Source organism: Anolis carolinensis, unplaced genomic scaffold (assembly GCF_035594765.1).
Source record: "Anolis carolinensis isolate JA03-04 unplaced genomic scaffold, rAnoCar3.1.pri scaffold_13, whole genome shotgun sequence".
NCBI classification, from domain to species: domain Eukaryota; kingdom Metazoa; phylum Chordata; class Lepidosauria; order Squamata; family Dactyloidae; genus Anolis; species Anolis carolinensis.
The window spans coordinates 13,313,889-13,337,333 of NW_026943824.1; the positions used below are offsets into that span (position 1 = coordinate 13,313,889).

Below are 23,445 nucleotides of genomic sequence, written 5' to 3' on the forward strand. Positions count from 1 at the left end.
TAATTTGTAAAATCATAACCTAATTTGATGTTTAATAGGCTTTTCCTTAATCCCTCCTTATTATCCAACATATTTGCCTATCCAAGGTTCTGCCGGCCCATTTAGCTTGGATAAGTGAGACTCTACTGTAATTATTTATTTACTGCCCTATCTCCCCAAAGGGACTCGGGGCGGTTTCAGACAATAAATATAACATACAGTACATAAACAGTATAAAAATACATTATTACACAAGATAAAACCTTTGCACTATAATAATAATAATAATAATGGATTAAGGAAAGGCCTATTAAACATGGAGTTCTGTTATGATTTTACAAATTAAGCACCAAAACATGTTTTACAACAAATTTGCAAAACGCAGTTCAATACATGGTAGTTATGTAGTAAATACTGTATTTATGAATTTAGCACGAAAACATTGACTACAGAAAATTGACTACTAAAAGGCAGACTGCATTGGATAATGCAGAACATTGGATAAGCGAGACACTACTGTATATTGGAAACTGGACAAGGGAGGTTTATATATCTGTGGAATAATGTCCAGAGTGGGAGAAAGAACTCTTGTCTGTTTGAGGTAAGTGTGAATGTTGCAACTAATCATCTTGATTGGAATTGAAAAGCCTTGCAGCTTCAAGGCCTGGCTGATCCCTACCTGGGGGAATCCTTTGTTGGGAGATGTTAGTTGGCCCTGATCGTTTCATGTCTGGAACTCAGGCTTCTCTCAATCTTTGTTTAACACTCAAACTTTCAATGGCATGATTTATCCCAAGGGAATTTGTTGTCACTTGCTTTGGATGCTAAGAGAATGTGACTTGCCCACTGGGTCACCATGGCTGAGCATGGATTCAAATCTGATACTTTTGTTTTTATTATGAAAAAAACAACCCTACAGATCAGGATCATAAATAAGTAAATACACACAGAGAATCCATATAGAGAGCCATAAGTCAGAAACGACTTGGAGACACATAACAAAGGTAAAACTCTTTTAAGTGACAGAGGCAACCCAGGCAAATAGGAAACACATATCCTTTATTATTGTTGTCGTTCAAAGCCACAACAAACCACCAGATTGTTTCTATCCCATGGCTAGTCCTCTGTTGTTTTACTTGGAAGTCCTGCCAATGCATTCCATTGATCCAGGTTTGGGAAATGTAGAAGTCAGCATAAGTGCTCCAAATCGTGAAAATCCGAGAAACAACACAGTTTGCACTTTGCTGCCTTACAAAGGGGACTCCCACCTGCTGCGCATAGAAATCCAAAGGGCTTCATTGTTAGCATTTAAGTGCCAGCTTAAGAGCAGATGTCTGTGCATTGCTAATATGATTTACTCTTCAAGAAGGGCCCGTGAGATCAAGACCCACATAAACAAAAATATCCCACTGGGATCCAAAGTGAGTCCTTTTGCACATGAACCCTGGCACATAGCCTTACTTCCATTGGTTAAACAGTGGTTGGGTGGCCATTTATAAGAGGGGACTCTAAAGAGCTGGATTAAATGACCTGAAATGTCCCTTCAGGCTCTGCAGTCTGAGCGTCACCCATTTTTCCACTCCATCCATCTTAGAAAAGCCATCTGAGAGTCTGGCTTGCTATTGCCTTCCCTAGAAAGAAAAATAAAAGAGGAAAGATTACTGCCAGTCGTGCTGTTTTGCTTTCTAAATAAGTTCAAATACTGGGTTGCTGTGAGTTTTCCGGGCTGTATGGCCATATTCCAGAAGCATTCTCTCCTGACATTTCACCCACATCTAAGGCAGGCATCCTCAGAGGTTGTGAGGATGCCTGCCATAGATAATATTACCATACTACTACTACTAATAATGCCATTTAATGATATAGTACAATATAGTAATTTAATGCTTAAATTGTGCTATGCTAATATATTGTATGTTCATTTGATTTGTAAGCTGCTCTGAGTCCCCTTCGGGGTGAGAAGAGCGGGATATAAATGTAGTAAATAAATAATAGATGTGGGTGAAACATCAGGAGATAATGCTTCTGGAATACGGCCATACAGCCTGGGAAACTTACAGCAACCCAGTGATTCCAGCCATGAAAGCTTTCAACACATTTCAAATACTACTGTAACTTGTAAAGTCAGCTCTCCACATCGACTGAACGAAAAATAATAAAATGCTTATTTTAACCAAAGTACAGTAGAGTCTCACTTATCCAGCATCCACTTATCCAACGTTCTGGATTATCCAACACAGTTTGCCTCCCACCCCAATCCACAGCTGTTTCTCTAGACAGCAAGAATTGTTTATGGATTTAATTTTTGACAATATTGCTACTGTAAGTTCATTTTATGTAATTCTATCTTTATTTGTAGTCAATTTGTTAGTAGCCAATGTTTTTGTAGTCAATGTTTTTAATATATTAAAATGTTTTGGTGCTAAATTCATAAATACAGTAATTACTGTACTACATAACATTACCATGTTTTGGACTGCTTTTTCTGTCGAAAACATGTTTTTGGAGCTTAATTTGTAAAATCATAACATAATATGAGTCGGAAATGACTAAACGAATGAGCAGCAGCAATAGGCTTTTCCTTAATCTCTCCTTATCCAACATTTTCACTTATCCAACGTTCTGCTGGCCCATTTAAGTTGGATAAGTGAGACTCTACAGTACTGTATTTACAAATTTACCACTACATTGATTATGAAAAGGCAGACTGCGTTGGATAATCCAGAACATTGTATAAGCGAATGTTGGATAAGTGAGATTCTACTTTAATATGTAATAATTCCTGGGATAGAAAAATGCAGAACAATATAATCTTTAAAACCAGGACAGTACATAAAGACCAACAGTCTGAAAGCAGGGAAATTGGAAATTCCATAAAGGAAACAATCAGGGCCAGCTAACACCTCCTAAGAAAGGATTCTTCCAGAAAGGAAGCTGAGAAGGGAGTGAAGCATTGTGTATTACCAAATTCATGATTATTACTATCATTACTATTATTGTGTTGCGGTCAACCGTGAAAATGAATACAATCTGGCTCCAAGTATTCAAAAACACTAAAATCAGAATATATAAAAATAATGTGGTATAATAAAATGGAACAATACAGTCTCTAAAATCAGAACACTAAATAAAGAACAACACTCTGAAAACAGGAATTCCACACAGGAAACAATCAGGGCCAGCTAACACCTCCCTACAAAGTATTCCCATCATCAAAGTCTGGAAAATCCTGTTTTCTCAGGGCCACAGACAGTAGAAGCACATAAAATATCCCAAACACCACCACTCTGAAAACCAGGGAATTCCAGACAGGAAACAATCGGGGTCCTCTTGCATGACTCAATGGTCAATGCCTGCTGGAGGCCGGACATAAAGTGCCGAGATTCCTAGAAAACGCAACCAAATCCATAAAAATTCAAATCCACAAATGTGGAACCAACTGTAGTGTACTTGAGGATTAATCCACCTCGAAGCCTCAGCTCATGTCCATAATCAGTGCACTGCGAGCGCAGCGTTCAGACGAGGTGTCAGAAAATAAATGGAAGAGCTCATCACGGGCTGAGGATTTCAATGAGGACTAGGAAAAATAACCCTTTATCTGTAAAAATGGAATCTTACCTCCATGAAAGCAGGCTCTCATAATCCAGTTGCCGAAGACACACCTGGAAAAGAAGAAAGGAAACTATGCTGAGGAGGCAAAAAAGAGAGAAGCAAGAACGTCTCATATGTACGGTTTAACCCAGAAGTAATGCATCATAATGCTACAAATAGCAAAAAAACCCAGGTCATTTATCTGCAGCAAGACAAACTGCACTTTGGATGCAAATCGCCTTCTCTTGAAGGGACGAGATGCATTGCCTTCTGCATTTAAACCTGACTATTCTATGCAGACTGGGTTCAATACATGGACATATTTATATTTATTTATTGGGCAGCTGTTCTTTAAACCTGTGATCCTGGATGGGAGGCAGAACACTTTTGGGTTGGCCTAATGCTCAAGGTTTCTTATTTCTTTTGAGGTTTCTCTTAAATTGAGATTAAAGAGGGAAGACAGTAATATATTGTATGGGCTGTTTAAAAAAGGTAAATGTTTCCCCTGACATCAAGTCCAATCGTGTCCAACTCTGGGGGCTGGTGCTCATCTCCATTTCTAAGCCGAAGAGCCGGTGTTGTCCCTAGACACCTCCAAGGTCATGACTGCACAGAGCACCGTTACCTTCACGCTGGAGCAGTACCTATTGATCTACTCACATTTGCATGTTTTTGAACTGCTAGGTTGGCAGAAGCTGGGGCTAACAGCGAGAGCTCACTCTGCTCCCCGGATTTGAACCTGCAACCTTTTGGTCCGCAAGCTCAGCACTTTAACACACTGCCACTCAGGGGCACAGTTTAAAAAAGATGGACCCAATTTCAAAGTGGTTTATTTCATGATGTTAACATATTTAAAATTACTATACAAAATCCCAGAATACTTGTAAAGTATCTACACAAACAAAGAAGGAGAAAATCCCCTTCTTCTCCCTGAAACAGGATACAAAAATACCCGGGGACCCCTGTAGACTTGGGACTTTATTTGGACTTTACTTTCGAAGACTTTTTTGAGAACGGTGCTCCAACATTATTTTTGGAAAATATTTTCATTGACTATGCAGGGGTCCCCAAACTAAGGCCCGGGGTCCGGATGTGGCCCATCGAAGCCATTTATCCGGCCCCCACGGCACAAGGGCAAAAGGGGGTTGGGCTAAATGGCCCAAGAGGTCTCATCTTCTCTTCCAACCCTTATTATTAACATTGAGGCTGGGTGGCCATCTGTCAGGGGTGCTTTGCTTGTGCTTTTGGTGCACAAAGGCAGAAGGGAATTGGACTAAATGGCCCAAGGGGTCTTTTCCAACCCTCTTTATTATTATGATTATTAACATTGAGGCAGGGTAGCCATCTGTCAGGGGTGCTTTGCTTGTGCTTTCACTGCACAAAGGCAGAAGGGGATTGGACTCAATGGCCCAAGGGGTCTTTTCCAACCCTCTTTATTATTATGATTATTAACATTGAGACTGGGTGGCCATCTGTCAGGGGTGCTTTGCTTGTGCTTTAAGTGCACAAAGGCAGAAGGGGATTGGACTCAATGGCCCAAGGGGTCTCTTCCAACCCTCTTTTTATTATTATTGTTTTTATTATTCATTATTATTATTTTATTGTATGAAACAGCAAACAAGATAGATATGCTGGATTTCGTATAACAAAATCACAAGTCGAACACTTCCCAAGTGTCTAGGACTGTGTGATGTATTTATTATGATTATTATTAACATTGAGGCAGGGTGGCCATCTGTCAGGGGTGCTTTGCTTGTGCTTTCAGTGCACAAAAGCAGAAGGGTTGGACTAAATGGCCCAAAGGCTCTCTTCCAACCCTCTTTTTATTATTATTATTTAGTATTATTACTATTATTATTATTAGTTTATTGTATGACACAGCAAACAAGATAGATATGCTGGATTTCGTATCAAAAGCACAAGTCGAACACTTCCCAAGTGTCTAGGACCGTGTGATGTATTATTATTACTATTATATTATTGCTTGGTGGCCAACTAAAGTCCAGCCCTCCAACGGTCCAAAGGATCGTGAACTGGCCCTCTGTTTAAAAAGTTTGGGGACCCCTGATCTACACAAACAAAGGAGAAAATCCCCTTCTGAAACAGGGTACAAAAATGCCCGGGACCCCTGTAGACTTGGGACTTTATTTGGACTTTATTTTCGAAGACTTTTTTGAGAGCGGTGCTCCAGCATTATTTTTGGAAGATATTTTCATTGACTATGTATCCCTGAAGCCTATATACATTGTAACCAATATCAGACTGGGATAACTTTTGTGTTAGAGCTGTTGCTCCTTTTCATTTTGTCTGGTACTGTCAAATTGAGCTTTGTATGGGGAACTTTAATAATATTATATATTATTTGAACATATTTTCTTTGTATATAGACTATCTTGTGTTTGTGTAGAACATATTAAAATTACACAAAAGGTCACACAGGGTTTGATAAGTTGCCAGGTCTTACGAACCGTTTCATGAGTGCCCTCTGTGCCCCCCACCTGCTGCACGGACAGCATCCAGGCGACAGCGGAGTTTGTCCCAAACGCCTCTCAAAGTGTCTTCTTCCACCGAAAGCACTGCTGCCGTGCTTCTGTCTTTGAAGCCTTCCAAATCGGTTGCTAACGGTGGCACCAAAATACAGTCTTTGACGTATCCCCAGAGGAAGAAGTCACAGGGCGTGATGTCCGGAGACCTGGGGGGCCAGGAGAAGAGCGCCGAGTCTTGGGGCCCAGTGTGGCCGATCCAACGTTGAGGCAGCGTTGCATTTAGAAAACGCCGGACCTGTGGGTGCCGATGCCACGGCGCTCCGTCTTGTTGGAAAACAAAGTCATCGCAATCATCACGAAGTTGCGGAAAGAGCCAGTTCTGCAGCATTCGGAGGTACGTTTGCCCTGTCACCGCGTTCCCCTCAAAAAAGAACGGGCCATAAATCTTTTTATGCGAAACGGCGCAAAACACGGTCACTTGGGGAGAACTGGACTCATTCGCTACAGTTTCAGGTGGATTTTTCAATCCCCAGACACGCACTTTGTGATGGCCAACTTCTCCACCGAGATGAAACGTGGCTTCGCCGCTAAAAACCAATCGCTCTAAGCCATCCGCATTCTGCAACATCACGTCACTCAATTCCACGCGCTTCCTTTTGTCTCCTGCACGAAGGGGCCATGCCAGTTGCAACCGGCACGGCTTCGCTATTGAACGTTGTTGCCTCGAGATGCGCCAGACGGTCGTGTGCGAGATGGCCAGCTCCCGGCTGGCGCAGCGAGTGGACTGGAGTGGGCTTTCCAGAAAACTCTGTTGAATCCGTCTCACGTTTTCCTCTGAAGTGCGTGGCCGCCCCGTGCTCTTTCCTTTATGCAGAGAGCCTGTTTCCTCAAACTGTCTGTACCAGCGCCGAATGCTCTTTGGCGTCGGAGGATTGGTGCCAAACTGCCCTCGAAAGGCACGCCGCACCACCGTGACCGATCCAGTCTTGGTGAACTGCAGGACGCAAAACACCTTATGCTCCAGGCTCACCATCTTACAAAGGCCGTTTCTACACCCCTGTCCTTATTATCTCCCCTAAAGAGAATGGGGGAGAAGAAGAAACAAGACTATCAGTGTGCTATATTTTTATTTTCCCCCGAATATTTACACTCTGTGCTTCAGCCAGTCTTACAAAATGCTAACATGCCCTCAGACTTACAATCCAATTAAGATGTAATAATAATTACAGTAGACTCTCACTTATTCAAGATTCTCTTATCCAAGGTTCTGGATTATCCTATGCATTTTTGTAGTCAGTTTTCAATATATCATGGCATTTTGGTGCTAAATTCATAAATACAGTAATTACAACATTACAATATTATACAACTAATAATACAATATAATAATATTTATTATATATTAAATGTAATATTACTAATAATATTACCATGTCTATATATAAAAGGATAATGAAATTTCAGCCTAGGACAAAACTACACACCGCAGAAACACTAAACTTGGCAGCACAACCCCTCATCCATGCCTCTACATTCATACAACAAAAAGAAAAGAAAAATAAAGTCCTAATTAGAGGGAGAGGAATAATTGTTTTTATCCAATTGCTGCCAGTTAGAAGGCTAAACTCCGCCCACTTGGTCTCCTAGCAACCCACTCAGCCCAGGGGACAGGCAGAGTTAGGCCTCATTTAGGCCTCTTCCACACTGCCTACAAAATACAGATTATCTGATTTTAACTTGATTATATGGCAGTATAGACTCAAGGCCCTTCCACACAGCTATATAATCCATTTATAATGGACTTAATGTCAGGGGAAAACCTTTACCCTTTACCTTAACTACCACCAATTCATCAATACTTTATTTCCCATACCACCATACTACGCCACAGCAACGCATGGCCGGGAACAGCTAGTATAATGATATAGTAAAAGGTAAGGCTTTTCCCCTGACGTTAAGTCCAGTCATGTCTGACTCTGGGGGTTGGTGCTCATCTCCATTTCTAAGCTGAAGAGCCGGCGTTGTCCATAGACATCTCCAGGTCATGTGGTCAGCATGACTGCATGGAGCGCCATTACCTTCCCGCTGGAGCGGTACCTATTGATCTAATCACACTGGCATGTTTTCGAACTGCTAGGTTGGCAAGAGCTGGAGCTAACAGCGGCTGCTCACGCCGCTCCCGGGATTTGAACCTGGGACCTTTCGGTCTCCAGCTCAGTGCTTTAACGCACTTCGTCACCAGGGCTCCAATGATATAGTACAATATAGTAATTTAATGCTTATATTGTGCTATTCTAATAATATATTGTATGTTCATTTGATTTGTAAGCCGCTCTGAGTCTCTTTTCGGGGTGAGATGAGCGGGATATAAATGTAATAAATAAATAAATACAACATAACATTACTGCATATTGAACTACTTTTTCTGTCAAATTTGTTGTATAACATGTTTTGGTGCTTAATTTGTAAAATTGTAACCTAATTTTATGTTTAATAGGCTTTTCCTTAATCCCTCCCTTGAGAACAGGGGTCCTCAAACTTTTAAAGCAGAGGGCCGGTCCACAATCCTTCAGACCGTTGAGGGGCCAAATTATCATTTGAAAAAAAATACGAACAAATTCCTATGCACACTGCATATGTCTTATTTGTAGTGCAATGCAACAATAACAATTAAAGAACAATACAATATTTAAAAATGAAAACAATTTTAACCAACATAAACCTATCAGGATTTCAATGGAAAGTGTGGTCCTGCTACTGGCCAATGAAATAGTCAAGTTAATTATGATTGTTGATGTTCTGTGCCTTCAAGTCATTTCAGACTTTGGGCGAGCCTAAGTCTAAAATTATTACATTTATATCCCACCCTTCTCACCCCAAAGGGGACTCAGAGCAGCTGTATGTGCATACAATATATTATATTATTAGCATAGCACAATATTAGCATTATATATTACTACAGTAGTGTCTCACTTATCCAACATAAATGGGCCAGCAGAACATTGGATAAGCAAATATGTTGGATAATAACGAGGGATCAAGGAAAAGCCTATTAAACATCAAATCTATATATATAAAAGAGTGATGGCATCAGGGCAGCGGAAAGAACAAAACTACAGGCCCCCCAACCTTGAAATTTGACAATACAACCCATCATTCACGGCTCTAGGTTGATACAACAAAAAGAAAAGAAAAATAAAGTCCCAATTAGAGGGAGAGGAATAATAGTTTTTATCCAATTGCTGCCAGTTAAAGGCTAAGCTCCGCCCACTTGCTCTCCTAGCAACCTACACAGCCCAGGGGACAGGCACTGTTAGGCTTCACTTAGGCCTCTTCCACAGATTATCAGATTTTAACTGGATTATATGGCAGTGTAGACTCAAGGCCCTTCCACACAGCTATATAACCCATTGCTTTGAACTGGATTATCTTGACTCCACGCTGCCATATAATCCACTTCAGTGTGCATACTAAACATAAAGACAACAGACATTCAATACCACCACTACCTCAACAATTTCTCACCAACACCACCAGAAAATGCCACAGCAACGCGTGGCTGGGCACAGCTAGTTAGGTTATAATTTTACAAATTAAGCACCAAAACATCATGTTATACAACAAATTTGACAGAAAAAGTAGTTCAATATGTAGTAATGCTATGTAGTAATTACTTTATTTACGATTTAGCACCAAAATATCACGATGTATTGAAAACATTGACTACAAAAATGTGTTGGATAATCCAGAACGTTGGATAAGTGAGACTCTTGAACTCTACCACTATACTGTAACATTATATGTAATATATAACATATAATTAATATTATTATATGGTATTATTATATTGTATAACATTATAATATTATATGTATATACAATATATTATAGTATTAAAAATAATATAAAAGTATTATATTATAAAACTGAGGGCGGGGGCCAGGTAAATGACCCCGGGCCTTAGTTTGGGGACCCCTGTATTAGAGGATTAATCCGCCTCAAGCCTCAGCTCATGTTCATAATCAGTTCACTGCAAGCGCAGTGTTCAGACGAGGTGTCAGAAAATAAATGGAAGAGCTCATCACGGGCTGGGGCTTGGAAATTGACGCAACACCAGAAAGCCCGCATCCTTTCCCATTTATGCTTACCTTCATGAAGGCAAGGCTGTCATAACCAGGTTTCCGAAAACACATCTGAAAAAGAAAAGAAAGCAAACTATGCTGAGAAGGAGAAAAGCAAGAAGTTCTCTTAAGTACTGAAAAGCAAATAAGACAGCTCAATCCAAAGTCAAACTTCACAATAATAATACCACCATGCTTTATCTCTCCCGAAGGACTCATTTAGATGCAGCGAGTCCAACCACACTTTAGATGCACATTCATTCTCTTCAAGGCATGAGATGCCTTCTCAATTTAAACTTGACAATCTGTTCTGTTAGGACCGGGTTCAATGCATGGATTGGGCAGCTATTCTCAAGTTGGGAATATAGGGAGAGAGGTAGCATGATATACAGGGTGTTTCAAAGGGATGGATTTTAATGCAGAGTATTTCACAATGGCGACATCTTACAATTAGATAAAAAGTTACAAAGGGTTTAATGAGTTACTCAGTTTTACTAATAATTTTATAAACACTCTTATGTTCACTCCACCTGCACAAACAGCATTGAGATGACAGTGGAATTCATACAAATGCCTCTCAAAAGAGTCTTCTTCTACTGGAACCATTTTAGTAGCCCTTTAATGCAATTTAGGTATTACATATTTAATGGCTTTTAAGACAATTTAGACACTACATTGTTAAAAGAACTTTAATATACAGTAGTCTCACTTATCCAAGCTAAACAGGCTGGCAGAAGCTTGGATAAGCGAATATCTTGGATAATAAGGAGGAATTAAGGAAAAGCCTATTAAACATCAAATTAGGTTATGATTTTACAAATGAAGCACCAAAACATCATGTTATGCAACAAATTTGACAGAAAAAGTAGTTCAATACGCAGTAATGTTATGTTGTAATTACTGTATTTATGAATTTAGCACCAAAATATCACGATATATTGAAAACATAGACTACCAAAATGGCTTGGATAATCCAGAACCTTGGATAAGTGAGACTCTACTGTATTACATATTTTGTAATACAATATAATACTAATACAATATAATATTAATTATATATTATATTTTACATGTAATATTACTAATAATATTACAATACATTGATACAGTACAATATAGTAATTTATTACCAGTATTGTACTATGCTAATATAATATTGTATGTAAATTTAATTTGTAAGCCGCTCTGAGTCCCCTTCGGGGTGAGAAGGGCGGCATATAAATGTAGCTAATAAGTAATAAATAAATAAATAAATAAATAAATACATATTTAATGGCTTTTAAGACAATTTAGACACTACATTGTTAAAAGAACTTTAATATAGTTTATAAATTTAAATTTATATTTAATGTCTTGGATGGTCCACCTTATCATAAAAACACTTTTTTAAACAAATATACTGAATCTGCAGGTCATAATTACCTGCCTTAAGCCACGAGGAGAGATGGGTAAAATAGTATTATTATTCTACACTATTATCTAGTTTACGTACCCAACATTGCCTATGTATGCGTTCTCTAATGTGTTCTAAGTATTTCTCAGAAATACCCATTCTCGGATTTATAATTTTTGATAAGTCAAATATCCACAATTTTATAAAACCTTATAATTATAATTTTTCAATGTTCTTGAAATCCTCTGGTCCATGCAACGTATAATGGTCCGTGGGAACAACAAGGAGATGGAGAGAACTTGGTTTCGCTGGGGCAATGCATTATCAATGGTGAATCTGAAGAAATTATTTGGGGACACTGCTCTTGCGTGCACTACGTCTAACTAGAAAAACACAACGAGGCCAAGTTAATACCACTTGGATGACTGTGCCTTGTTAATGGTGACTCCGGATGCCACCCGGCTACAATTTGAACACCTTGACGTGACAGTGCTGGCAGATCTGGTCTTCTCGTCCGATAATAACATTAGATGGATCGTCGTAGTGATAGCAGTCCAATGACACGCTGGAATGCCTTGCGGCCCTCATGGCCCGGGCCCTTTCCCGCTCGTTCTCGAGCCGGCGCTCCCGTTGCTCCGGCGTCTCTGCGGCCCTCGTGACCCGGGCCCTTTCCCGCTCGTTCTGAAGTCGCTGCTCCCGTTGCTCCGCGTTCTCCGCAGCCCTCGTCCTGCGGGCTCTGTCTCGCTCTTTCTTCAGCCGCAGGCTGCGTTGCTCCGTGGTCTCTGCCGCCCTCGATTTGCGGGACCGTTCCCGCTCTTTCTCAAGCCGCTGCTCGCGCTGTCCAGCCGTCTCAGCAGCCCGCAGTAATCGGACTTTCCTTGCTTTCGGAGTGACTGCTCCCAAGGAGGGCCGCTTTTTTTTAGGCATCCCGAAACACTTGGCAAAAGAAGCACAACTATCCACTGCACTGAAACAAAAAGCAGTACTTTCTTTGTACCCGAGGGTCTGACAACACCTTATTATCTCTATATATATAAAAGGGTAATGAAATTTCGGCCTAGGACAAAACAACAAAACTACACATCCCAGAAACACTAAACTTGGCAGCACAACCCGTCATCCATGCCGCTCATACACGTTCATACAACAAAAAGAAAAGAAAAATAAAGTCCTAATTAGAGGGAGAGGAATAATTGTTTTTATCCAATTGCTGCCAGTTAGAAGGCTAAGCTCCGCCCCACTTCAGAGTTGGACAATCTTATTAAAGTCTTATTATCTTAAATTAGTTTTATGTAAATATTAAAAAACATTTAACCTACTGATGCCTCAAATGCTGCAATTTTATTAATATCTATTATTTTTGAATTTGACCCCTAGCTGCTGCATTTCCCACTCTCGGCTTATACACAAGTCAATACGTTTTCCCAGTTTTTGTGGTAAAATTAGGTGCCTCGGCTTATATTCGGGTCGGCTTATACTTGAGTATATATGGTAGCTCCTTATCCCCATATTTTGGGGACCAGTTTGTGGTCTTTGGGGGCAACAAATATGGCCATAGGGACCAAATGTGGCCTATGAACTAAACACATTGCCCACTCTGATTTGGGATAATCTATATATATAAAAAAGTGATGGAATCAGGGCACCAGACAAAACAACAAAACTACAGGCCCTCCAACCTCGAAATTTGACAACGCAACCCATCATCCACTGCTCTAGGTTGATACAACAAAAACAAAAGAAAAATAAAGTCCTAATTAGAGGGACAGGAATGATTGTTTTTATCCAATTGCTGCCAGTTAGAGGGTTAAGCACCGCCCACTTGGTCTCCTAGCAACCTACTCAGCCCAGGGGACAGGCACAGTTAGACCTCACTTAGGCCTTTTCCACAGATTATCTGATTTTAACTGGATTATATGGCAGTGTAGACTCAAGGCCCTTCCACACAGCTATATTACCCATTTATAATCTTATATTATCTGCTTTGAACTGGATTATCTTGAGTCCACACTGCCATATAATCCACTTCAGTGTGCATTTTATACAGCTGTGTAGAAGGGGCCTCATATAATCCAGTTCTATTTATTTATTTATTTCCAACATTTATATCCCGCCCTTCTCACCCGAAGGGACTCAGTTCTAAGCAGACAATATAAGATTATAAATATAATATGTAATAATTACGGTGATATAATAATACAGAACAATATAATCTCTAAAATCAGGACAGTAAATAAAGAACAACACTCTGAAAGCATAAGCCACAGCAACGCGAGGCCGGGCAAAACTAGTAATCTATAATAAAGTAACAAAGCTGTCCCTGAAACGTCTTTATATTCCACACACCGTATTTACTCACGTGCCAGTGAATATAATGCGCACTCCAATTTTCAAAACCCTTAAACAAAAAACATTACTTGCTGCCAAATGTAACGCACAGCAGTAAAATGCAGTATTGCTCCTTTGACCCAAAAAGGTGCTTAGGATTTTATTATTAGAAACATTATTAGCTTTATGGTTTTATGAATGGTCCCATTAGAAAATGCAGGCACGAACAATACTAGGTACCGTGTTTCCCCGAAAATAAGACGGTGTCTTATATTAATTTTTGCTCCCAAAGATGTTCTAGGTCTTATTTTCAGGGGATGTCTTATTGTTGAACAAAAAAATGAATATTTATTATATACTGTACAGTAGTTGTTATCACAAACCAACATAACCAAACAAACTGAATCCTATCAAAAATTTCTTGTTACTACCAATATTTCCATGTACAACACTCTATGGTATGTACATTTACCAATCCTGCATGCTCTGGTGTTCTGTTTGGCGGGCATGCTTCCAAACAAAACCTTTTCTAGGTCTTACTTTCGGGGGAGGCCTTATATTTAGCAATTCAGCAAAACCTCTACTAGGTCTTATTTTCTGGGGATGTCTTATTTTAGGGGAAACAGGGTACATAAGATAATTTCTAATAAATGGTAGTCGAAAATGCATACCCAGGCAATGACAGGCACATAAGGTAGATGTGAATTAATGGTTGTTGCGACGGAGCTACATCCTCAATCTCAGAAAAAGGGGAATTGCCTTAATTCGTAAACTGTAGCCCTGAGCATGTTACTATGTTCTGGCCTTGGTTCACACTCTCTCAGCCTCAGAAAGTAAAGACTTTCTATATATATAAGATGGAATCCTGGCGACCGCCAAAACAACAAAACTAAACACCCCACAACCTTGAAAATTGACAACACAACCCATCATCCACGCCTCTAGGTTGATACAACAAAAAGAAAAATAAAGTCCTAATTAGAGGGAGAGGAATAATTGTGTTTTATCCAATTGCTGCCAGTTAGAAGGCTAAGCTCCACCCACTTGGTGTCCAGGCAACCCACTCACCCAGGGGACAGGCAGAGTTAGGCCTCTTCCACACTGCCTATAAAATACAGATTATCAGATTTTAACTGGATTAGATGGCAGTGTAGACTCAAGGCCCTTCCACACAGCTATATAACCCATTTATATTATCTGCTTTAACTGGATTATCTGGACTCCACACCTTTACCCTTTACTTTAACTACCACCAATTTCTCAATACTTTATTTCCCATACCACCATACTTCGCCACAGCAACGCGTGGCCGGGCACAACTAGTTCTATATATATTTCAGATTTCAATATTAATGTCAAAATTACGTAGTATGCTTTTATGTAGGAATTGTGCTACATTAGAACAGTAAGGACAAATATCATTCAAGTAAAATAAACATTAAATATTAAATAACCCAAAAAATATGGTGTAAACACTAAGCTAGTGATTCAAATGTACTTTGCCATCACTTCTTTTAAACTACGTTTTAATACAACTGATTCCTGACTTGACTGGCGAAGAATCTTCATAAGAAGTTGGAAGAGACACCCAGAGGCCATCTAGTCCAACCCTCTCCTGCTTTCATGCAGGAAAAATCTCAATTAAAATGTCTTATTAACTTCTCCAGGGTGGATGTATCTCGCTGTGCTTTGGCCTCATGTAGGTCCCTCTCCATTTTGTCGGTTTTTCTCCATTATATACCGCCCTCTTGTGCTTGCATCTGCGTACTACACACACACATATATACCTTATTTATATATGCATCATCACTTTTAAATTTTAGTTAAACCCCCACCAGTGTTTTAAGTTGGGTAACGGAGGGTATATGTGCCATGTGGAGCCCAGGCCTATCAAGACACGGAGAAGCCTTTGTGGCTCAAACAAAGATAGGTACATATTGCTGTTCTTACCACCAAATTAATTTACACTATCAAGACTTGCCATCAGTTGGGGGCCCTTCCTCCCAGCAACAACATAGTACTATATAACATAATATATTGTATATACATGTAATATTGATACTAATATTATGTATTGCAATATAATACTAAAATAATACAATATAGTAATATTAATTAAATATTAAATGTAATATTATTAATAATATTATTATGGTATAGTGGTATAGTGCAATATAGTAATGTATAATGCTACTATTGTGCTATGCTAAAGATATAATATATTGTATGTAAATACAGTAGAGTCTCACTTATCCAAGGTTCTGGATTATCCAAGCCATTTTTGTAGTGAATCTTTTCAATATATCGTGATATTTTGGTGCTAAATTCGTAGATACAGTAATTACAACATAATATTCCTGCGTATTGAACTACTTTTTCTGTCAAATTTGTTGTATAAGATGATGTTTTGTTGCTTAATCATAACCTAATTTGATGTTTAATAGGCTTTTCCTTAATCCCTCATTATTCAAGATATTGGTTTATCCAAGGTTCTGCCAGCCCGTTTAGCTTGGATAAGTGAGACTCTACTGTAATATTATGGTATAGTGGTATAGTGCAATATAGTAATATATACTGCTACTACTGTGCTACGCTAACGATATAATATATTGTATGTAAATATAACTTGTAAGGCACTCTGAGTCATTTTCGGGGTGAGAGAGGGCGGGGTGTAAATGTAGTAAATAAATAAAATAAATCAACAAATATTGATATGTAAATATGAGATGTGTGCATTTTTCATTTGCCTCATAATATGGATCAAATTTGTTAAATTTTTTATTTATCAGGTGATATCTGACATGTGGACACAGTCCACGCGGCCATAAATTTAAGAAGCAAAAATTGGAACAGTAAATTAAGAAAAACGCCCAAAGGGAATTCCAGGCATGAAACAACTGGGGACAGCTAACACCTCCCAATAAAAGGATCCCCCCCAGGCAGAAGGCAGCCAGACTCTGAAGCTGCAATGATATATATATATATATATATATATATATATATATATATATGCACGACATTTATATCCCACCCTTCTCACGCCGAAGGGTGTATATACTATATACAAGTATATATACATATATTATATTCTATGACTATATTGCAGTATTACTAGTAATATTGCATGTAATATAAATATACAATTATAATAGTGAATTATAATTATTACATTGTATTACAACATATTATTAATATTACATGTATATACAATATATATTAGTATAGTATAATATTATATATATATATATGTTAGATAATCTGTATTTTATAGGCAGTGTGGAAGAAGCATAAGTGAGGCCTAACTCTGCCTGTCCCCTGGGCTGAGTGGGTTGCTAGGAGACCAAGTGGACGGAGCTTAGCCTTCTAACTGGCAGCAACTGGATAAAAACAATTATTCCTCTCCCTCCAATTAGGACTTTATTCTTCTTTTCTTTTTGTTGTATGAACGTAGAGGCATGGATGAGGGGCTGTGCTGCCAAGTTTAGTGTTTCTGGGATGTGTAGTTTTGTTGTTTTGTCCTAGGCCGAAATTTCATTACCCTTTTATATATATTTCTATCCCACTTTTCTCCACCCCAAAGGGGACTCAAAGCGGCTTACAAACATCATAATGCATCTCGGCAAAAGCAGCAATCTAAAACATGAGCGATTAAAACACATATCAATCAATGCAAGGCCATTCAATGCTAATCAAGCCGCTTAAGCGACTGAGGGGGTAAAGGAAGGGGCCTGAGGCTGTTAAGGAATGGTGGGAGTTGCAGTCCAAAACACCTGGAGAGCCGATTAGCCCTTGACTTTGTAATATATAATAGCCAATAATATATAAGCCATACCAAAGAAGACAACTTACCACTCTGCAATCTCCAAGGGAAAAGGAAGGCGCGCTCAGTTTCATTGCCTTTTATAAACTCGGCCCGCTTCCCTATTGGCCCGCCGCGGTCCAATCAAATCGCCCCATATCGGGCCATCGGCCTTCCTTCAGCCAATGAGCGTTCGCTGCTTTGAAACGCTCTTCCCCTATTGGTGATAATCGTCTGCCGTTCCACAAGGCTACGTCCTCTCCAGTTCTCCTTCGGAAACTATTTGATTGGTTGAGGGAAGAGAGAGAGGAAGCGAGATTTCCCCCGCGAGGGCTCTGATGGGAGTTGTAGTCCCTCCGCCATGGGGATCTATGAGCCATGAGGGACAAAAGAACTACAACTCCCATGCAGGAAGTTTTGTAGGTTTGTAGCGGAAGTGACGTTGCGTGGCGGAGAAGGGGACGGCGGCGAGGAGGAGGCGGAGAAGGGGACGGCGGCGAGGAGGAGGCGGCACGGGGCCGGGAGGAAGGAAGGAAGGAAGCGCCGCCATGAGCAGCGAGCGGGCTTCCCGGCCTGCAGGGCCGCCGCTGCCCCTTTCCCGGCGCCGCCCACCGCCATTTTCTCCTCAGCGGCCCACAGGTGAGGAGAAGGGGCGGGGCTAGGCCTACAAGGGGCGGGGCCTCCTGCAACACACATTCTCTTGGATAATAATAATAATAATAAACTTTATTTATAACCCGCCTCCATCTCCATTAGATTAATATAATAAGATATGATAACAATACAATACAGTAGAGTCTCGCTTAGCCAACGTTCTGGATTATCCAACGCATTTTTGTAGTCAATGTTTTCAATACATCATGATATTTTGGTGCTAAATTCGTAAATACAGTAATTACTACATAGCATTGCTGCGTATTGAACTACTTTTTCTGTCAAATTTGTTGTAAAACATGATGTTTTGGTGCTTAATTTGTAAAATCATAACCTAATTTGATGTTTAATAGGCTTTTCCTTAATCCCTCCTTATTATCCAAGATATTCGCTTATCCAAGCATCTGCCGACCCGTTTAGCTTGGATAAGTGAGACTCTAATGTATACGGCAATGTTATAATAATAGTAATAATATATGATTATAGTAAGATAAGGTGATAATAATAAGATAATATTATAAGATAATAACAAGATATTCTAATATAATAATAATAATACAGTAGAGTCTCGCTTATCCAACGTAAACGGGCCAGCAGAATGTTGGATAAGCGAATATGTTGGATAATAAGGAAAGATTAAGGAAAAGCCTATTAAACATCAAATTAGGTTATGATTTTACAAATTAAGCACCAAAACATCGTGTTATACAACAAATTTTACAGAAAAAGTAGTTCCTTACACAGTAATTGTTTTTATTGTTATTTTAAAGCTAAGTGTATTGTTTTAATCTATTTCTGTAAACCACTCCGAGCCAAACAAGTCTATTAATAAATAAATAAATAAAATAATGCTATGTAGTAATTACTGTATTGATGAATTTAGCACCAAAATATCATGATATATTGAAAACATTGACTACAAAAATGCGTTGGATAATCCAGAATGTTGGATAAGCGAGTGTTGGATAAGTGAGACTCTACTGTAATAAAACTTTATTTATACCCCGCCACCATCTCCCCATGGGGACTCAGGGCGGCTAACATGAGGTAATTCCCGACCAGCATAATTTAGAAAAACAACAGCATAAATACATTGCACAATATACAAAAATAAAACATAGTAAGACAATAAAACAGGAGTTAATACAGCGGTAATAATATCAATCAACCACCAAGTACAATTAAGTCAACTTCATTGGTGTGTGTGTGAGGGGGGGGGGGGACGGGACTGCAGCAGCAATATAAAAATAACATCATCAGTTAAAATACCCGAATAAAAGGGACCTAATAAAATTCAGGATAGAGTTAATATGATAATATAATGATATAAATGATATGATTTTGATAATAATAATAACTACTACAACAACAACAATATAATGCAAAGGGCAGCATCAGATGCCAGTGTCAGAGTTTGGAAAATTAATAATTTGGTAATATAATAATTTAATATGATAATGTGATAATATAATAATATGATAATAATAATACGATGCAAAGGGCAGCATCAGATGTCAGCTTCAGAGTTTGGAAAATTTCCTCTTCCCTCAAAACTCTTCTTGTCCCAAGGAAGTGTTTTTTCCCTTTTCTTTTTAGTTAATTTTTATTGAAAAGGAGGTAAATCATAATACATATAATGATAATATGGTCTTAGATTGTTTAAACTATTTGTTTGATCAGTTCTGTGTTTGATTCCATTTTAACATTTAGACACCATAGGTTTTTAATTGGAGTCTGCTGTATTTAGTTTTACGAGTCTTGCTTAAAGGAAGGAAACAGGATTTAAATCTAAATTATATATAAGTATGTATATTTGATATGCTGTGTTTGTTTCTAAGATGCATGTAAATATCTCTGAAAATGGGGCATCTTAAAATGAAAATGTGAGGATTACTGAAGAAATGTAAAACATTGCTTTATCCTTCTGTAGTATTTGTTGCTCATTTGCTGATTGGATTATGATAAACATCAAGTGTCATGAGTGTTCAAAAAGTAGCATTTAAATATTTCATATTCTGTCTGGATATTGGAACAGTACCTTCATATTTTATATTCACATTCCTAGTTTATTATGAAAAGAGGCAGATGTTAAGTTGCATATTTTTCATCTGGAGTTTCATTTTACCGTAGGCTGCTTCGGTTTATATTATTATTAGTATTAGTATTATTGGGTGGCTGTGAACATGGCCATACAGCCCGGAAAACTTGCAGCAACCCAGTGATTCCTGCCATGAAAGCCTTCAACAACACATATTATTATTATTATGTTTATTGTGTTTATTTATATTATATTATTTATATTATTGGCTTAAAGAAATGCTGCTGATGAAATCTTACATTGCAAAGCTGTTGGAATCTTGCTTAAAATCTTGCTGTTTTTTTCTATGGGACGGTTTCCGGCTCAAACTCTCTTCTTCTCTGAGAAGGAAGGGCTTCCCTTTCTTGGCAGAGCTGGATGCGATTGGCTGTGTCTTTATTTGGGCAATTCATTTACATATGGCCTCCCATTCTGCATGCCTTTCTGTTTACATCACCAAGGGCTTTCTATGCAACTGCCAGGCCTGTAACAGAGACATTTTGAAAGCAAGGAATGTTTGCATGAGGTTCCCGGACTCCTCTGGGACGGTTCTCGCCTGTGTGAGGTAATGAGGAAAGTATGCGGTTGCCACTGAAATGGTTTTGGGTACCAGATTCACCCACTAAATAGCTTCAGTTGTTATGGACTTGTTATAGATGACAAGATAAACTTTATTTTCCTAACTTTAATACCACTGTGCATCAGGATGTTCATTTCAATTTTGTCTCAACTCAGTACAGAGTAATATTCATTTGAGAATGTGGAGGAGCAGCAGTTTCCTATTTCTGGTGTTAACCTTTTGGGCTTCCTTGCTTTTTCTTGTGTGTTTCTGTTTTTAAGTTGTCTTATCGGTTTGTGGCATGAATATTGTCACATTTTCTAATGAAAAGAGGACTCCGAAATAATTTGTCAGTTCCTTTTTTAGAAATATAGTTTAATTTATTGGCAATCCTTCTGGGATTGGAAATATTGCCTTCTTTTTGGATTTCCACTCCCAGACATTATGCTGGATTTTGGAAGTTACAAAAGGCCCTTTCCCCATGCTCTGGATGTTCTAGTTTTCAACATTTGGGGAAGAGATACCAAGGTCAGACCTTGTAATAATAACAGCAACAACATTGTTTGCTACCCTCTTCTCCTAATGACTCGAAGGCAGGATACAACTCAGTCAGTGTATGTTTGTATGTGTTTGCTCCTTCAAACCACCTCTTGACTTACCGTAATGGTGATCCCAATGAATTTTCTTAGGTAAGGAGGATGCAGAGGTTATTTTACCAGTCCCTTCCTCCTAAATAGAGATATTTGTTGGCTATCTGCCATCCAAGCACTAACCTTGCTTAGCTTCCAAGATCAAACAGGATCCAGCGCCTTTAGGATATTTCGCCTGTTTGCACTTTATGATCAGGTTTATTTGGAAGCCGCAGCGGTGTGGCTGCAAAAGAATGTGGAAACATAACATTGTGATCTCTCAACCAACTCCTGTAGCAGATTCCAAACATCCTCCTCCAGGTTTGCTGTCCTACTGAATAGATTTTGTGGATTGTAGGATTTAAAGTGATTTTTTCCTGGTAAAATATTGGCTCTTAATTTCTGGATTCCAGGCTAATGAAACTGTCTTACTTCCTGTTTGGGCATGAAGGGCTCCATCGTTATGTAGCCATAAAAGTTTTCCTTCTTTTGGGGCCAATACGTTCTCTCGCTGTACCAGCCGCAGCTCATTTCCTCATTCTCTCACTGGCTAAAGCAAACAACAGTACATTGCACTTAATCTCTTCAAAACACAAGTTCATGGCAAAAGGCTTGGCGATTGCTTCTTCCTTTTCTTTTGAGAGGCAGGATTTGGAGGGAATGCTAAAGGGGGTCCCCAAGAGGCACTTCATGGTGGGCTGGGATGCGGCACCCATTGCCAAGGTCCCATCAAAGCCCAAATTAACTGTTAAAGTGTCAAACTGCTCTAATTCTACTATAAACAGTACCACAACTACGAAAGGAATAGATCGGGTTCTTGCCAGATAGGATCCAGAAGGATACAGTAAAAACCTTTCTGGGACCCCATCTACAACTGCTATATAATGCAGTTGTACTTCATTCTGCTTCTGCATTATATGGCAGTTTAGATAGAGCCTGGATCAGGGTAAGGATAGGTACCCAGAAATGCTAAGAATCCACTTCCATTTTTAATGACAATGTTTGGCTATAACAATATTTAGCTACAATCTTTCAGTTAGCTACGTATTTCTGCCTGGGATGTGTGTGGGCCTCTCTTAGAAAACATCTTGAAGCCATGGAAGGTCCTGATATGACTTAACCTGGATTAGTTCTTTGCATTCAGGTTGGTAAGAAGTAGATTATTTCCCCTGAACAGTATTCAAAAGATTTACATGCCCCAGCTAATAAAATCCCGGAAGATGCCTTTGGAGTTTCCGTTTAAATAACTTATGACTAATTGAGGACTGTATTCAAATAGTAGCAACTCTGGCTCACCTGATAATGTGCTCCGAAAACCTTTATTGTGTGTTCAAAACACCTGTAAACTTATAGGAACACCATGAATTTTGTAGGCTTTTCTTAGACCTCAGAGGTGCTTTCGTCAGTTCCTTCCTCTGAAACATCACCTTTAGCTCTTGGTATTCATTGTCAGTCTCCCACCCAAGTCCTAACCTGGGCTGACCCTGCTTAGATCTCAAGATCAAACAGAATGTGGTGTCTGGAGGGTCTGCAAGGCCACTTGATTGTGCATCGTGACCTTCTTTCCTAATCCCTTCTGTCTTTCTTGTATATTTCTGTCCTTCTGTGTCCTTATTAACCTCTAAAGAATGTTAATCTAGCATGGAGCAGCCTTGCAAGTAAGCCCTGTGTGTTGTTCAGTTTCTCCCTAAAAGAGAGGGACAGCCTCTTTAGAAAGTTCACTTGCCAGATCATCCGGAAGTGGTTTCCACAAGTAACCAAGTGAGCGTCCATACAGGAGGGAGCGGTGCTCGAATCTGAACTTGTAAAAGCAGAGGAGGGCAATTACT

The 23,445-nt window shown here is 39.2% G+C and overlaps 2 protein-coding genes and 2 non-coding genes across 9 annotated transcripts in view; 1 reads left to right on the forward strand and 3 right to left on the reverse strand.

The window, feature by feature from the left end:
• Positions 1-1,021: 1,021 nt before the first annotated feature.
• LOC103282930 (uncharacterized) lies at positions 1,022-17,826 on the reverse strand. Of its 5 annotated transcripts, none has more exons than XM_062964669.1 (6): positions 17,748-17,785; positions 12,002-12,537; positions 10,205-10,249; positions 6,039-7,131; positions 3,598-3,641; positions 1,022-1,610 (listed from the first exon to the last, which is right to left on the reverse strand). In XM_062964669.1, exon 4 carries the CDS (start codon positions 7,087-7,089, stop codon positions 6,043-6,045), a length of 1,047 nt encoding a protein of 348 aa, XP_062820739.1. In that variant the 5' UTR covers positions 7,090-7,131; positions 10,205-10,249; positions 12,002-12,537; positions 17,748-17,785; the 3' UTR covers positions 1,022-1,610; positions 3,598-3,641; positions 6,039-6,042. The 5 variants fall into 5 exon arrangements, with proteins under 5 accessions (XP_062820739.1, XP_062820735.1, XP_062820736.1 ...); XM_062964665.1 differs by having other exon boundaries at positions 11,985-12,537; XM_062964666.1 differs by lacking the exon at positions 12,002-12,537 and having other exon boundaries at positions 17,748-17,826.
• On the reverse strand, positions 3,450-3,539 carry LOC134294256 (small nucleolar RNA SNORD60). The gene has a single exon (XR_010001220.1). It is a non-coding gene; the product is annotated as a small nucleolar RNA SNORD60 (small nucleolar RNA).
• LOC134294255 (small nucleolar RNA SNORD60) lies at positions 10,057-10,146 on the reverse strand. Its single transcript, XR_010001219.1, has one exon. It is a non-coding gene; the product is annotated as a small nucleolar RNA SNORD60 (small nucleolar RNA).
• Positions 17,827-18,164: 338 nt separating the features above from the next.
• traf7 (TNF receptor associated factor 7) overlaps positions 18,165-23,445 on the forward strand; it is a 38,004-nt gene continuing 32,723 nt past the window's right edge. Inside the window, exon 1 of one of the 2 annotated variants that reach the window (XM_062964663.1) lies at positions 18,165-18,336. The gene's annotated coding sequence lies outside the window, so the exon portion shown is untranslated. Of the gene's footprint in view, positions 18,337-20,888; positions 20,994-23,445 lie in introns of those variants that run through there. The other variant, XM_062964664.1, reaches the window with a different exon arrangement.